Here is a 17,353-nt window from a genome sequence, read left to right as displayed (position 1 = left end):
GCTCTACATGTGCAAAAAAAAAATGACATGTTTTGTAAACCATTCTAACTTGCATGGTTGGTAACATTCTTAAGAAATCTGTTACAGAAACAGAAAGTGTCTCTAAAACATTTTTAGAAGTACTTACAATCCAACTAAGACTAATATAATCTGATGTGATGTTGAAGTGAACTTACCAAATGTCAGTACCTTTAGGACACATTACCCAAGTTAATACACCGTCACCAAATCCTGATTCACCTTTAATTCATGACATATTACATAGTTGGGCTGGGAGATAAGATATCTTGAGAGAAATTTGCATAGATTTTTTTTTTCTCTCCAAACAAATCCCAATGGTTGCCAAGTTGATTTTAAGGGGATGCTTTCATTACGATGATGTACTAAAAACAGAAACGTTTTTAATTAGCATTTTCCACTTACAGACGATGATCCCCGTTCACATGGATCTGTGAAAACGATTACAACGCTGTATTCTGCTGCCAGGCCAGTAGTTAGCGATGTCACTTTGTGAAGTAACACTACGTGCTTATAGACTGAACACGTATATACACGTGCGCATGACGTCACCGTTTTCACAAAGTCACATTTTTGTACGATAACGGTATCGTTTTCAAATACTTGCACTTTGAAACCTGTTTTCAGAAGTCAAAAAGTACAGTTAAAATCAAGTTAAAATCAAAGCATGTTTTCCACACCTCCTCCCTATATGGACACTGGGAAATATATTTAATCATTTTTATTTATGTGCACAGTAATAAAAAACAATAATTTCCTACTGTTTGTTCATTTATTTTTACTAAAACATTTAAAATGATGTGAAATGCCAAACGGCGACTTTTACTTTTCATTTCATTCGTTTTTGAGCGATGTTGCAAAACACGGATTTTGAACTGATTGGAATCAATTTAATTCCTAACACATATCTGCATTTTTTACTTGGAAGTTATTGCAAAAAAAAAAAAACAATCATAAAAAAATGTTGGTTAGTTTTATACCACAGACAAAATGTATACATTTTTATAACTGTTTAATATATTTCCCAGCCCTATTACACATGTATGCATTTTCAACAAATGTTCATTCAGCATAGGAGTGAAACAACAATAACTAAAAGTTACAAAAATATAAAGGCACAATGAACTAGCAGACAAAAGGAACATTTCGGAGTAAAGAAAAACTTGCACAGACAGCTGGAGTAGTGGCAAGGAAATTCTTCGACAGCTGTAGTGATAGTAGGACTTGAAATAAATGCAATGTCAGAGGACATGCAACACACTGGTCTTCCTGTTCCTCAATAGTTCATCATACCACACGTGACTTGGAGTTCAGCAAGAAAATGGATGTTCTGCTTTCACATGTGGCATTTGACACCCTGGAGGTTTCAAAGGAGGAAAAGGGGAGGATGGGTGCTAGAATTACAGGCCTGGATCTCTTCCATCTCTCCCTTTCTTCCTTTCCCATGTTGCTCTTTCTCTTCCCTCCCCAGTTTCATCTCTCCTTCAGCAGCTGCAGCCGTCACTGGTAGACGCGGGTCTGTCATCTCTTAGTTTAATCTGGTCAGGGAAATCATACGTGTCCACAGTCTCCTGAAAGGTAAATTCATTTCAGATTAAGTGTTTTTTGTAACGGCAAAGCCCGGCCAGTTAAACAGAAAATTCGGTGATCATTTACTCGCCGTCACTAATTTCTTTCTTTCAAGAAAATAAAAAAAGGAGACATTTTGCAGAATGTTCACGCTGCACTTTCCCGCACACAACAGCCCGAATGTTCCAAGCTCCAAAAAGGACATGTGCCATTAAAGAAGTTCACATTACTAATACACTACATTCCCTTTATTCAGGAGTCATAACATATCTTTGTGACAAAAAAAAAATACCAAAATAATAATTGTATCCCTTAAAACTCATCTTTGATCACCAAAATGACATTTTTAAACCCTAAAACAACTTTTTTTAGTTAATGATCTGCAAGACTGGGGCTTTATTAATGCTGTTCATTGATTCGAGTAAATTTTTTGACATTTGGGTATAAAGTGTTTTAACCCTCTGGTATTCTTCGGTCGTTTCCGACGGGAATTTTTTTAATAAAAAAATGTTAAAAATCGTAGCTTCATCGGAATGGTACGAAACTTGGTGACTTTTATGGTACTTAGTATATGAACACACAAAAAAATTGGGGACATGATTTGAAAAGTCTAAGTGGTCGTAAAAAAAATAGTCACACTCATGGCCTTCGGTCAAAAATGACCGGCCATAGGATATGAATGGGAAAATGGCAAAAATATGAAAATACAGAGGTTTTTGTGCGTACAATCTACAAATCAGCCACGATGCAGAAAAAAAGCATAACACAGTGAAGGGGTGAATCTCTAAAACATCAAGAGTGCAAAACAGACAAATACACTCACACACACACACACTTATACACACAAAAACACACGCACACACAAATGAACGTGTGTCATTGCAAAAGCTAATTTTGGGAAATGTGTGAAATAAAAGCAATTATTCATCAATGTAAGGAATAAAAAGCACACAGATATGAAAGCATGAGACTGTAAGCCATCAAGGTTGCAAAATAGACATGCTCACACACACACACACACACACACACACACAGACACAGACACACACACATAGGGAAATATGAGACTGGTGAAACTGTAACAGAGAAATGTGAGAATATGTGAAATCAAATCAATGAATCAAATAAAGGGGAGACATTGGGTCCAAAATGCAAAGGTCACACACTATGTCTCTCTCTCTTGAACACACGCACACACACACACACACACACACACACAGTGTAAGATCAAACGATGGAATTCTTAGTAACCTCCAGGCCTATTGCAGCACATATGTGCTCTTTTGATGTGTTTATTAGAGGTTGAATTCAAATCAAATACTGTCAAACTACCCATACTACTTCTGAATAGGATGTCTACTTCATAAATTGTATGAAAATTATGGAAATACATGGTTCAGATCACTCAAAACATATATGAAAATGGAGGCGCCCTTATATGGTCAGTAAGGAAGCTTGGCGTTCCATGCATCTAGTGAAAAAGTTTGGTATGCGCCAAAATAAAATCTTGACTGAAAGCTTATTTTTTGAGATATCAACCTAAAATTTGGAACACAACTTCTTAAGATTTTTGGCTTTCATTTTCTTGCAGTTTTAGAGTAAAATATATTTTATAATATATATATTTTATATAAAATATAAATAATAAACATTTTACATTGTTCATTTTTATTAACTCAAACTTTCATAACTTTTTTTCTGTTTCACTTTCATAATTTCTTTCACTTCTACAATAATCTGGCAAATGTCTTCTTTAAAACAAGACCAACCATAGGTCTATATTCCAAAGCATTCTTGAATTACAACCATTTAAGTTTGGATAGTGATTTTCATGTCTATGCGAAAATAATATAATTTTTATTTTATTTTTTAAAAATAAAATAAAACAACCAAACAAACAAAAAACTTGACAAAAATAGTCTTTGAGAATCACTTATTATAAATTAAAATCCACAACCTGAAAAAAATAGGCAAATATGTGCAAAAACAACTAGAATTCACAAGCCTTTCTACAGAGGCTGTAAATCCATCTAGTGGTTAAAATATGATATTGCATGATAATTATGCTCACTACATCCACCAGATGGCTCCAATGTGATTTAAAAAAATGTTTTCTATAGGCCAAGGATCCACTTTAACCTGAAATACAGCATTAATTAAAAAATAATAAAAATAATATATATATATAAATTTTCTATTATATTCAATGGGAAAAAATTGATCATAATTATTGCATAAATATTAATTATTTTCATAAAATTCTCTCAAAACACAAAAAAGAAAAAGAAAAAATATTATTGAACAAAAATAAATTTCATTGATTTTACTGAAAAAAAATAAAAATTGATTTCAGGGGTCCGGTCACTTTTGACCGCGAAGGTCTTGAGTGTGACTGGAAAACGAAGAACTCCAGAGGGTTAATTCTACAATATATGGTGTAAGTGCTGCCCTCTTCAGGTTGAACGGCGGCTACTGCAGTTGAATTTTCCTATTGGATGTTGTGGTACTGCGTGATGTAAGCAGGCACCAGCTCACCACGCCCTTGTCTACAGAGAGACCCGTCTCAGGTGAAATCCAGTCATTTCAATAGGAATCCCTGTGATTGGGCAGTTTGTGTGAGAGCGCAAGATTTCACAACCAGTTCAAGTGTGTCACACGGATTCACAGAATTGACTAATAATGACTTTGGTGTGAGCTGTGCTTCATACATCATTACACTACTGACAATAGACAATGAAATTTATGCCCACAAAACTTTGCTAATGTGACTGCACTTTTGACTAGGGTTGTAACAGTATGAGATTTTCACTGTATGATAACCATCTCAGGGTTTTTGGTTTGAACAAATGCTCTATTATAACAAACTTGAAACCATTTTTTATGGAATATGAGTCTCCCTTTTGTAAAAAATATAGCCGCAAGCAGCAGACATCGGAGTCTGAGCACTAATAGCCCATGTGGATGAATAGCGATCAGTTGAAATTGATCTTATGACGTGGTTTTTACAGGGAAGTCCATCTTGATCACTGAAAGTTAGGGTTTGATCATAATATGTGTGGCGTATGATGACTTAAAACCACAGTGGACTTAAAATGAGAAGTCCATGGTGGCAAGATTGTTTAGACGGAAACTAAATGTGAGTGGCTTGCCGCAAGGATTCGGCAAAAGCAATCCTTTTGTTTCAGGCCCTTAGGGTTTCAAATAGTGTCGGACGGGTGTGTGTCTGAGAGCACGATTGTTGGGACTATCCTGCCGAGTTTGGGGTCTCTGCGATATACGGTTTCTGACGCCCATACACTTTCAGGGCAGTAAAATAAACAGGAAGAAAATCAGTACAAGCTGTTCATCTCCCATTTGAGTTATCTCTCTTTAGATTAGACAATAATAAACCAAACTGTCCTTCCTTTTGAACAACATAAATGGGATAATTCCTTCTGAAAGTGACTGGATTCCGCTGTCAAAGAGCACGCAAACACTAAATTCAGTTCTCATTCATGCCTATCTCTACGAGTATCCTAGTAACTCAGGCTCTTATGTCTTAAGTGAACGTAAACAATTGAGAAAGAAAACGGATGCGTATCTTTATATTGGACATGTGTATTAGATCTTAAAGTGACAGCAGCCTAATAAACCTCACTTTAGAGGATTCGGAATAAAGCACATGAGTTGTAGAAACTACTTTTATGGTGCTTTTTGTTCCGAAAAGAGCAGCGTGAACATTCTGCTAAACGTCTCCTTTTGTGTTTCATAGAAGAAAGTCTTAAAGGTTTTGAAACTACATGATGGTGAGTGAAATGTTTTTATTTTGGGGCGAATCTCACAAACAAGGTGATAAATGACTGATTATTTGCTTTTTTCATCTTGTATCAAACAGGATCTAAAGTGAAAGTCAATCTGAAGTATTCTCAACTTTCTCTACCTGTTTAAGTGCATTGCGAGCGATGGTTTGGAAGGCCTGCTCCACGTTAATGGCTTCTTTGGCACTGGTCTCAAAATAGGGGATGTTGTTCTTACTCTGACACCATGCTTGTGCTCGCTTCGTTGTTACCTGTTCAAAATACAAAGGAAATGATGAATTCAATTTGAAAAACTGGCAATCAAAAAATCACTTGTAATTATTTTATTACGTCACTTAATATGTTCTTGATAGGAAAAGTTCTAGTTCTGTTATATTGTTTGATATTTGCCTATTCATATTTCTGCAGGTTTTATAAAAGTTAAATGTCAGACTTTTAAGACCTTTTAAGACTAGGTAAAGAAAATTTAAGGAATAACTGGAAGGGAACACAATATGTCAATACATTGGAGTTATATTAGCAACACTTTAGAGTTTTAAAATGCAACTTCCAACCGATATCCATTACTTTTCAGTACATTTGACAAAAAAAAAGTAGTTTGTATCGCTCTGCTCCCAAACACTAGAATATGGAAATATCTTTTACTGTACCTTCTGATGGCACTGCAAAAAAAGTGTTCTATTTTGTCTTGTTTTTCAGTGCAATTGTCTAAAAATGCTTAAATCAAGATACATTTGAGATGCAAAATTACATAAAATATTAATTCTGAGAAAAATACCCAAATGAAGTGAGTTTGTGATTACAACAATAACAAATATCTGCCAATGGGGTCAGAAAAATCAGCTTGATTTAAAGCGAAGTTATACAGAAATTTGTTCTTCTTTTAAGCATAAACTCACTTAATTTTGTTCAGTTTTACAAAACTTGTATTTGACATTGATTTAAAGATGTTTAGATATTTGTATTAGGAAAACAGGACAAAAGTACTGAAGAAGATATTCATTTTCTGCACTGCATGCAACATTAAATGTCATGACTTTGTGAATTTAAGACATTCAGCTCTGAATTAAGACCTTTTTAAGGCCTTAAATTGTGTTAAGAGTGAATTAAGACCTTTTTAAAGGAGTAGTTCACTTTTTAAAAAACTTTTGCTGATAATTTGCTCACCCCCATGTCATCCAAGATGTCCATGTCTTTCTTTCTTCAGTCGAAAAGAAATTAAGGTTTTTGATGAAAACATTCCAGGATTTTTCTCCATATAATGGACTTCAATGGGAACCAAACGGTCCAAGGTCCAAATGACAGTTTCAGTGCAGCTTCAAAGGGCTTTAAACGACACCAGACGATGCATCGAAATGACCGATCGTTTCGCAAGATAAGACCCTTATGCATCGTCTGGTGTCGTTTAAAGCCATTTGAAGCTGCACTGAAACTGTCATTTGGACCTTGGACCGTTTGCTTCCCATTGAAGTCCATTATATGGAGAAAAATCCTGGAATGTTTTCATCAAAAACCTAATTTCTTTTCGACTGAAGAAAGAAAGACATGGACATCTTGGATGACATGGGGGTGAGTAAATTATCAGCAAAAGTTTTTAAAAAAAGTGAACTACTCCTTTAAGACCCGCAAAAACCTTCTTATTTTTGAGATCATTGGTCAATAAGATCCCTTTTACATACAGTACCGTTCAAAAGTTGGGAGTCAGTTACTTTTATTAAGCAAGGATATATTACATTGATATAAAGTGACAGTAAAGACATTTATAATATTACCAAAAATAAAAATAAATAAGTATCATGGTTTCCACGAAAATATAAAGTAGCACAACTGTTTTCAGAAATGTTTCTTGAGCAGCAAATCATCATATTAGACTAATTTCTGAAGGATCATGTGACACTGAAGACTGGAGGAATGATGCTGAAAATGCAGCTTTTTGATCACAGGAATACAATACAGTTCAACATATATTACAATAGAAAACAGTTATTTTCAAATTTAATAATATAATTGAATTTGAACTCAATTTTCAACAATATTATTGATCTGACTTACTGACCCTGTTGTATGAGAACTGAGCAGGACGATGACATCCTCTTTTGCAGAACTGCTTCATAGATGAAATGAACTAATTTAATAATCTTTACAACAGATCTTAATCAACACTGAATTGACTGAACAGCAGCCGAAACGCATCATTTCCTGTTATCTCTGTAAAGCTGCTTTGAAACAATCAAACTGTATAAATAAAGGTGACTTGACTTGGCATTCCCCGCACACTGAACTCTGGAGAGTCAAGCAACAGCATTACGTCTGATGGCGCACTGCGCACGGGTCAAGCATTTCGATGCAAACAATGTTCAAACGATTTCAGTTTTGCCCTCATTTGCAGCTGACCTTCGTAAGCACAGCCCATGATTACCACACAATCTGCATGACACAAACATCAAAACAAGATGGCCGACAGATCAGCAAAGGCAGATCCTGACATTCAGAGGAAATTAATGTGATTTCTCAGATGTATCAAAGCAAACAGCAGGAACTCTACCTGATTTAAGCTCAGAAACCTGTCTATTCTCATTGCTTACCATGTGTACGTCCAGTTTGCTTGCTACCAAACAACCTTGTTCAATCGCTGCCCAGTGACTCTATCCGCAGCGCTTTTCATGCGGAGGTCAATGCGGCGTTGAAACCTCATCGTGAGTCGCGTGAAAGGACTTCAATCTCGTCTGCTACAATTTATATTTTTGCCTTTTAAATATTGTCACCAATTTATTAGGTATTTTAACTTAAGCAATTTTATGTACACTACTGCTAAAATGTTTGGACTTGGTATGATTTTTTTTTATCTTGTTCAAGTTTCTTATGCTCACTACGGCTGTACTTATTTGTTCAAAAATACAGTAAACAGGAATATGGTGAATTTTTATTACAATTTAAAATAACTGTTTTCTAGTGTAATATTTGAAAATGTAATTTATTCTTGTGATCAAAACTGAATTTTCTGCATTATTACTCCAGTCTACAGTGTCACATGATCCTTCAGAAATCATTCTTATATGATGCTTAAGAAACATTTATTATTATTATCAATGTTGAAAACAGTATTTTTGTGGAAACCATGATACATTTGCTTCAAGAATCTTTAAAGAATAAAGTTTGAAAGAACAGCATTTATTTGAATTGGAATAGTCTTTTCTGTCATTTTTGATCAATTTAATGCATCCTTGCTGAATTAAAATACTATTATTATTTTTATAAAAAAATAAAAATAAAATAAAAACATACTGACCTTTGGCTACCATTAGTTCACTCAAAAATAAAAATGATCCCATAATTTACTCACCCTCAAGCCATCCTAGGTGTTTGAAGTCCAAAAAACTGCATTTATCATAAAAGTAACCTATATACGGAAGCATATTACATTCACTTGAAGAAAAAAATCTACTCTGTTTTTCTGAATTAACGAGTTAATTATCTCAGAATTACAAGATCATTTTTCATGGAATTTTTTTTTTTGCTCTGTTTTTCTGAAATAATGACTTGATTATCTCAAAAACTCAGAAATTCAGAAAAACAGAGCAAAAACTTTTGGCAAATTTTTTAATTCTACAATATATCTCGTAATTCTGAGATAATTAACTCGTTAATTCAGAAAAACAGAGCAAAAAAAAAATTCCATGAAAAATGATCTTGTAATACTGAGATAATTAACTCATTAATTCAGAAAAACAGAGTAGATTTTTTTCTTCAAGTGAATGCAATACACTTCCGTACCTATATGGCTCCAGAGAGTTAATAAAGGCCTTCTGAAGCCAAGTGATGCGTGTTTGTAAGAAAAATATCCATACAGTATTTATAACTTTATAAACTATAATCACTGGCTTCCAGTAACGGCCTTACGCGAGTCGAGTGACCTCTGACCCTATATGGATATTTTTCTTACAAAAACACGTGGCTTTGCTTCAGAAGGCCTTTATTAATCTCAGTTAACTACCATTATAAAGCTTGTAAGAGCCAGGATATTTTGTAATATAACTTTGATTGTGTTTGGCTGAAAGAAGAAATTCATATACAGCTATGATGGCTTGAAGGCAAGTAAATTCTGGGATAATTTTTGGGGTGAACTAACCCACATCTCGACCATTGAGAAACTCATAGCTCAAGCACTCGTTCTACTCATTTTCAACTCTTTAAAACCGAGAAAAGTTCATAAGCATCTTTGCATTGCCGCTTCATTTCGGTCTGCACACTCACCTGTCGGTTCTCCAGGTCGATTTTGTTTCCCAGCACAACAAAGGGGAAGTTCTCTGGGTCACGTGGACTGGCCTGAATGAGAAACTCGTCCCTCCAGCTGTCCATAGTCTTGAATGTAGTGGGTGCCGTGACATCATAGACCAGCACGCAACAGTCGGCCCCTCGGTAGAAAGCCACGCCGAGAGACTGAAATCTCTCCTGACCTGCCGTGTCCCAAATCTAAAGGAAGAAAATCCAATTAGTCAAGGTAAATAACCCTTAATAATACTGTATTATATGCTTTTAGCCGCATTATTAACAATGTAACCTTATTGCTTAATTCTAACACTTATAAACAGAGAGAATTCACTGTCTATCCTTGAGTTGTCCATCTGTTAAAGACTAATATGGGTTTCAGAAATGTTTTCATTAGTAATCACAAGTAACAGCTCAGACAGAATAACTACAGTACTCTTATTGTTGCAATATTAGCAAATTATTTTACAGTAGTAACTTTCCAAGCACTGCTTGTTTGGGCATGAGGGATCTACATCACATGACTGGTCATGCAGGTTAGAAAAACATGGCTGGCAAGTAAACACAACATGGACTGTGCTTACAGGCAAACCTCCAGGGGATTACCAGTGCCTTATTTCTCTCACATGACCATCAGAATGAGTGTAAAACACTGAGATGAGATCCTACCGATAAGCTATGAGTAATTACAGATATTTCATATTTTTGAGATGACTGTATCGCCTATTATGCAGAGCCTTTAACCACATCACATGACCAGAGATGATTATTTGCCATGGGGCATTGTTCACAAAATAATGGTTGTTAAGGAAATGACATCATCATCCTCAGAACACGCTGTTCTCTTATTCTTTATGAGCAGTATAGCTACAATTACTGAGGAGAGTAGCTACAAGCACTGCTATTATAGGTATAAGAGTGAATCTGATTCAAGAAATATTTAGAAAGTATTATTTTACTCCCAAATTATTAAAAAATTATTTATTGAACATTTATATTTGGCATATAAATTTCCATAAGTAATGTGTCACTTTTGGCTTGCACATTTATCTTTACTTTTGTCACATCTGATCATGTTTTATGTTTTCATGTCTTTTATTTTGAAATTAGTCATATAGTCATGTTTTATGTTTTTGTTGTCATGTGATTCCCTGTTTCCATCATGTGATCTGGTCATGAGGTTCCTTTGGTTCTTGTGTTTTCATTGATTTGTGTGGTCAGGTGATTCTCAGTTCTGCCTTGTCATTGGTTTATCGCCTTGATCACTCTCTGGTATATCTTGTTAATCATTAGCCTTTGGTGTTTGTCGCACTCATGCTTCCTAAATCTCTTATCTAGCTTTGTTTTAGTGTTCTTTTCTGCTTACCAAGATCAAAAAATTGTTAACAATTAAAACAACTGTTAACAATTTAAAATAAACATTTTCTATTTTCATAGATTCTTAAAATTGTATTTTATCCCTGTGATCAAAGCTGAATTTTCAGCATCATTACTCCAGTCTTCAGTGTCACATGATCCTTCAGAAATCATTCTAATATGCTGATTTGCTGCTTAAGAAACATTTCTGATTATCATCAATGTTGAAAACAGCTGTGCTGCTTAATATTTTTGTTGAAACTAATTTGTTTTTTCAGGATTCCTTGATGAATAGAAAGTTCAAAAGAACAGCATTTATTTAAAAAAGATTGAAATGTCTTTACTGTCACTTTTGACCAATTGAATGCATTCTTGCTGAATAGAAGTATTAATTCCTTTAAAATCAACCACTACTGAACCGTCGCCACACTTCTGAACAGTAGTATAAGTGAAATGTAAACTTATGAAATAGACATGAATGCAAACCTGCATGGTGACCAGTCTGTCGTCCACCATCACCTCCTTGGTCAGGAAGTCGGCTCCGATAGTGGCCTTATACTGATTACTGAACTTATTATTCACATACTGGTTCATCAAAGAGGTCTTCCCAACTCTGACAGAGACAAACAAGACAAAAGGATTCAGTAGGCAATGCTTCAGAAACATGTGCAGCTGAAATCATCATCTTTAAATCTTGATAACATTCCTCAACAGTAAGATGCGATACTGCAGAGATAGTGTGAGTATTAAGTGTGAGCAAATTCCAACTGCACTGATGTTGGAAAGTCAGGGGAATTCCTTGAGTAATGTCAATAGGCAATAATGTTTACGTGTGTACAGCTACTTTAAACATGGGCCTACATAAAGAGGACAAAGTGTCACAACTGATAAGAGCATTTGAGCTCCATGAAGACTGACAATAACAATCTAAACCTCACTGATGTTGCAGAAACACTTACCCAGAATCCCCTAGGATGATCACTTTGAGCAGCACCTTCTTACGAGAAGCCATGATGTGTAGGAGAACGCTACGAAGCAGAGAAGGATATCAGATGTCAGACAGAAGATGCTTTATTGTCCACAGATAAATGCTTGACAGGTACACCTACAATGTAAAAAGTGAAACGGCACGACTGTTATTTTAAGGCACTATTTAAATCATATTGTATTTGATTGAAATGCACACTAATGAATGTGAAATATGTCTAGTTTACATTTAAATATTGTCATGAGGTCATAGATGTACTGAGGTCATTCACAAAGTCAGATGCTTATTTAAACAGATGTTGTTTTGGATAACAGTTGTCCCAAAATACAGGCCTGTTACTGTTTAGTAAATTTATATATAAATTAATAAGCCTATATCACAGACACAGAGGCTGCGAGAACTAATGGATAAAAATCAATAATGGCAATCTTTGACAACAACTGTCATTATCAAATGGTTTGTGTTCTTATATAGATTTGTAACGGTCATATTTTTATTTATTAAATATTTTTATAGCCTTGAGTTTGCCTAATATTTAATGGCGAATTAAAGGAACACATAATCAGATTAATTAAAATTTGGTTTAAATGTTAGTTGCAGAACTAGTATCAAGATTTGCAATGAACGTCATTTTAAAACGAAGCAAGGGAAAGAAGAGCAGTGATCAAACTACACCTTCAGTATTCAGTGCTAGAAGTACAAAGAATGAATTCATGTGATTCATTGAGTCATGTGACGTCACTGCTGTGAAAACATGGCAGTTACATTGTAACAAATGCTTTACTGAAACGAGTATCACAGAAGCGAAAATCACACGACCATATAAACCACAAAGTATTTGTTCTGTGTGACCAAGTAGTTGTTTGTCTGACAAGGACATGATGACACAGAAAATACTAAACAGTCAGAACGATACACAATCCATTATGAAATCAATAAGTGCAAAAACAAACAAAAGGCAATTGGGTCTAAAATTATGTAATATTCTATGCACCAATCACCTTGACAGATTTTGTGAGAAAAACAAACTGTCAGACAATTTACCTTCTTCACGTTTACCGTCGATCGCGGCTGTTTTGATATTCGCTGCGCGTCCGAATCTTCCGGAAATCTATTTGACACAAAAATTACCCAGTGTTTTTAATGATACAGAAGCACATCAGCTGTTGTCGAGCATTATATGTTTCTTCTTAGCAGAACAGGACATGACTGTAGAGTCACAAGGGTCTGACGCAAAACATTGATGTTCGAATCGTATTTCAGTCGGTTCAATTTGGTGATTCATTCGAACCGATTCGCAGGGAATTTACTTTAGGGAGAAAAGAAACGATGAGGTAGGCGACACGTTAGAGGCTAGAGCGTTTAACAACACAACAAACAATGCATATAATACAATTTATTTTACTACAAATTAATACCGCGTGGAGACTTCCGAGAACACTTTTGAGCGATATGCCTCAAACAAAGTCAAACGAATCAGTGACTTAGTTTTCGAACCGTTTGAAATTTAAATGAATCGTCCATACGAACCGATTCGCTAAAAAGAATCGGACTTCCTATTACTAGCTTAGCTGTGGAAGAGCCCTCCCTCATTTTCGAATGACTCCAAGATGGCAGGAGGAGGAAACGAATTAAACCACTTTAGCTTAGTTTATGCAGCATTACACGTTATATTGATATATTCTCCCTTTTTAAATAAATAATCGTACAAAAAATCTAAACAATTAATAATAATAACCTAAAAAACAACTTTCGCTGCTATCCTGTGTTGTGGATACAGGCAAACATTTGAATTAAAGAATTAAGCTAGTAAACTTTACATAATTATAAATATGTATATGCAGTTTAAATATAGCTGGATGGATGTACAATTTGATAAGTAAAAAAATAAAACAGGAGACTCATACCGTGATCCCTTTTGCCTACCGTCCCTCCCTCTGCCATGTCATGTGATTTGCACATTTTGATAATTTGTGTCTAAATTCCTAAATTCTGACCACACTTCCTCAATTCCTCACCTAGCCTACTTCCTTAAATCATTTGTACGCAAATATCCTAATAGATTCGACGCATTTCGAACCTTTTTGAATGCTATTAATTACTTAATTTATTGATTTATTGATTTATTTATCGCGGTCTTGTTATTCAATAGAATTCCACAAGAACGGTACTGTGATATTGGATATTGAAGGCCACAGATGAAATTGTAGGGGTCTTGATGTTGGTAAGGGGCGTGGAGAAGCGGCCATGACATATTGTGATTGATAGGTGTTTCATCCAATGAGCTGACCATACACCCTAACGTCACCAATACATTAGCCAATCGAATGTCTTGTAGCTGACTCCAGACCCATCTTTGACAGCAAACGTAAGGGCGCAGAAAAGCGAAACCTCAAAACATGTCGGTCTTCCAGTGACTATACGTTGTATTTCCCACATTTCCAGCATGTCAGTGAGCGTTTAGGTTTAAAAGCTGTGACTGTGTAATTTTGTAAAAGGGTCGACACACGGTAAGGATATTATTCGTTTCTCCTATCATGTAACCTTGTTCTGCTGTCAGCAGCATCACACCCTGCACGGCTCATGTCGTGCAATATTCAATATAACTGCAAATTAATAAAATAGTTGCATGAATGGGTTGTGCAGACTAGTGCTCCTTATTAATGTAAACACACGTACATATGTGACATGCAAATACACAGTGTGTCTTTGTGTGAAATCGACAGCAATATCTTCTATCCAGCAATATCAGTTACCCTTTATTTATATATTTATTTATATTTATGCATGTATTTACAGACACACACACACACACACACGTATATATATATATATATATATATATATATATATATATATATATATATATATATACATATATATATATATATATATATATATATATATATATATATATATATATATATATATGTGTGTGTGTCTGTGTGTAAATACATTGCATATATATATATATATACACACACACACACGTATATATATATATATATATATATATATGTGTGTGTGTGTGTGTGTGTGTGTGAATTATATTAATAAAGGATAGACAGAGATATTGCTGTAGTTATTCAAGCCCAGTATCAGTTGGCCCTGTCTTATTTATGGAGCATATTTTGCTTCTGCATCTCTATTGATTAAGCCACAATCTGTTGTTCATGCATAGCAGCTTTACACTCAGGCATCGATTCTTCTTTCTCTTGCAGAGATGGAAACTCTTATTCCCATCATTAACAGACTGCAGGAGGTTTTCCTCACAGTCGGAGCCGAGATCATCCAGCTTCCTCAGATCGTAGTCGTGGGATCACAGGTGAGTCATTAATCTAACAGTGAATGGTTTGAATTTGCATGTTTATGCAGTGCATTGAAATGGAAACCTTCACTACGTAAGGTAGGATCTCTGTATGTGATAGTACATGATGCAAGTAGGCCGACATGTATTTTCCCTGTGAAGTCAAGTATATGCTCTGTTTGTCTCTCGAAATAAATCTACAGAGCAGTGGAAAGAGTTCAGTATTGGAGAGTTTGGTTGGACGAGACTTCTTGCCCCGAGGTTCAGGAATAGTGACGCGACGCCCTCTGGTGTTACAGCTGGTGAATGTGCCATCGCTGGAGGAGAGGCGCAAGCAAGACAATGGTAACAGCTTACAAATGTGTCTCTTTAAAGGATTTATCAGAGCTGTATTCTGTATACAACATTTCTCTAGACAGTATTTTTGGGCATCATAGGCAAGGTTTTATGACATGGCCGGAAGGTTTTAAATATATTGGAAAAAAAAGAGTATTTCACACAAGAACACTTGCACATATGCACCTGCTTTGCATGCTTTAATATAGAAGTAAGTTAAATTTATTGTCAATGTTCTTAAAGGGGAAAAAAAAACATTTAAGAAATGTTCTGGGTTCAGTAGAAGACACTTCATGAGAATAAATGCTAAAATACACACTATTTTAAAAGTGTAGCCATACCTAAACATTTACCTATAGGCTAACGTTGCTTAGTAGTATACCGTTTAAACTCTGTCTGTAAGTTTTTATAGTGCATTTTTTAATAAAAAATACAGTAAAAAACATAATGTTGTGAAATATTATTGCAATTGAATGTTTTAAAAATGTAATTTAAGCTGAATTTTCAGCATCAATACTCATTGTCATATACCACATGATCCTTCAGAAATCATTCTAAATGCTGATTTGGGGCTCAACAAACATTTATTAATATTATCAATGTTGAAAACATTTGTGCTGCTATATAATTTTGTGGAAACTGATACATTGAATTGAAAGTTCAAAAGGACAGCATTTATTTGAAATATAAATCTTTGTAAAATTATAAATGGGTTTTACTTTTAATTTTGATAAATTCCAGAAAATAGTTGTTAAATTCGCTACATTTAATAAAAGGATTTAGACACCAGTGAATATTTTTTTTTAATAGAACAATTTATATATAATTAATAACCTTAATAAAAATGAGAGCTTCATATTTCTTATATTTGTGTATCATATTTCTTGTCCTATAGACTTCCATTGTAAGTCCGTTACTGTAAATGTGTTTTTTGCTCTTTTTTTCTTCCACACATAGAGCTTAACTTGTACTGAACCCGGAATATTCCTTTAAAGGGGTCATGACATGACAAATTAAATGTCTCATGATCTTTGCGTAAATGACGGTTTTACATGGATAATGTTTTCAAAACACTAACTCATGTGCAATATTGAGTGGGCGTTGATGCTGTTTCCAGTGCAATGACGTTAGCCAATCATAACAGTGGGCGTTTACTAACAAGCCTTAAAGCAGCGGTTCCCAAACTTTTTTTCCTGCGCACCCCCTTCTATGTCCCAACCGGGTTGGCGCACCCCCAATCCCCACTTCAAACAAAAAAAATGCAACAAAGCTTTGTTTAATCGCCATATAAAGACTCATGTTTAATCATGCACTAATAACCAGAACACGCATGACAATAACAACATCAACAAAGTTTCAATATAATGCAACAAAGCTACGCACAAGCTTCCACTTTTAACCATTTCACACGTAAGTTTAAAATATTTTAACTGACCCCCCAGTGTGAGTTTTTCAAGGCGACCGTTATTTAGAACTTGTCACTTTAATGTTTCCATGGTGACGCGTCATTCCTTGTCACGTGACACAGCGCAACCACAACACAGCGCTGAATGAATGATGATCTGCTTTTATGTCATTTTTCCTTTTTTATCAAAAATATTCACAAATGTATTAGCTATAGCATGAAACACTGATATTCCGATTGTCAAATATGTGCAAGTGGATGTGTTTTATTGTTCAAACACCTTCATAACGATCGTTAGTTTGTGCCAC

General features: G+C 35.0%; 2 protein-coding genes across 4 annotated transcripts in view; one reads left to right on the top strand and one right to left on the bottom strand.

The window, feature by feature from the left end:
* Positions 1-1,289: 1,289 nt before the first annotated feature.
* rab7b (RAB7b, member RAS oncogene family) lies at positions 1,290-13,211 on the bottom strand. Its single transcript, XM_056246868.1, has 6 exons — positions 13,042-13,211; positions 11,969-12,037; positions 11,496-11,622; positions 9,639-9,857; positions 5,507-5,635; positions 1,290-1,589 (listed from the first exon to the last, which is right to left on the bottom strand). Exons 2-6 carry the CDS (start codon positions 12,019-12,021, stop codon positions 1,503-1,505), a joined length of 615 nt encoding a protein of 204 aa, XP_056102843.1. The 5' UTR covers positions 12,022-12,037; positions 13,042-13,211; the 3' UTR covers positions 1,290-1,502.
* A 1,124-nt stretch (positions 13,212-14,335) lies between these two features.
* The window catches only part of si:dkey-32e23.4 (dynamin-1-like protein), a 32,896-nt gene continuing 29,878 nt past the window's right edge, over positions 14,336-17,353 (top strand). For all 3 annotated transcript variants that reach the window (XM_056246865.1, XM_056246866.1, XM_056246864.1), the window contains exons 1-3: positions 14,336-14,507; positions 15,219-15,322; positions 15,508-15,649. In XM_056246865.1, coding sequence (XP_056102840.1) covers positions 15,221-15,322; positions 15,508-15,649 — 244 coding nt within the window. In that variant the 5' untranslated portion in view covers positions 14,336-14,507; positions 15,219-15,220. The remainder of the gene's footprint in view (positions 14,508-15,218; positions 15,323-15,507; positions 15,650-17,353) is intronic.

Source organism: Rhinichthys klamathensis, unplaced genomic scaffold, assembly GCF_029890125.1.
Source record: "Rhinichthys klamathensis goyatoka isolate OS25496 unplaced genomic scaffold, OSU_Roscu_1.1 h1tg000040l_1, whole genome shotgun sequence".
In the NCBI taxonomy this organism is placed as follows: Eukaryota; Metazoa; Chordata; class Actinopteri; order Cypriniformes; family Leuciscidae; genus Rhinichthys; species Rhinichthys klamathensis.
Note: the sequence above shows the minus strand (reverse complement) of the source record. Positions and strands in the feature narration are given on the sequence as shown.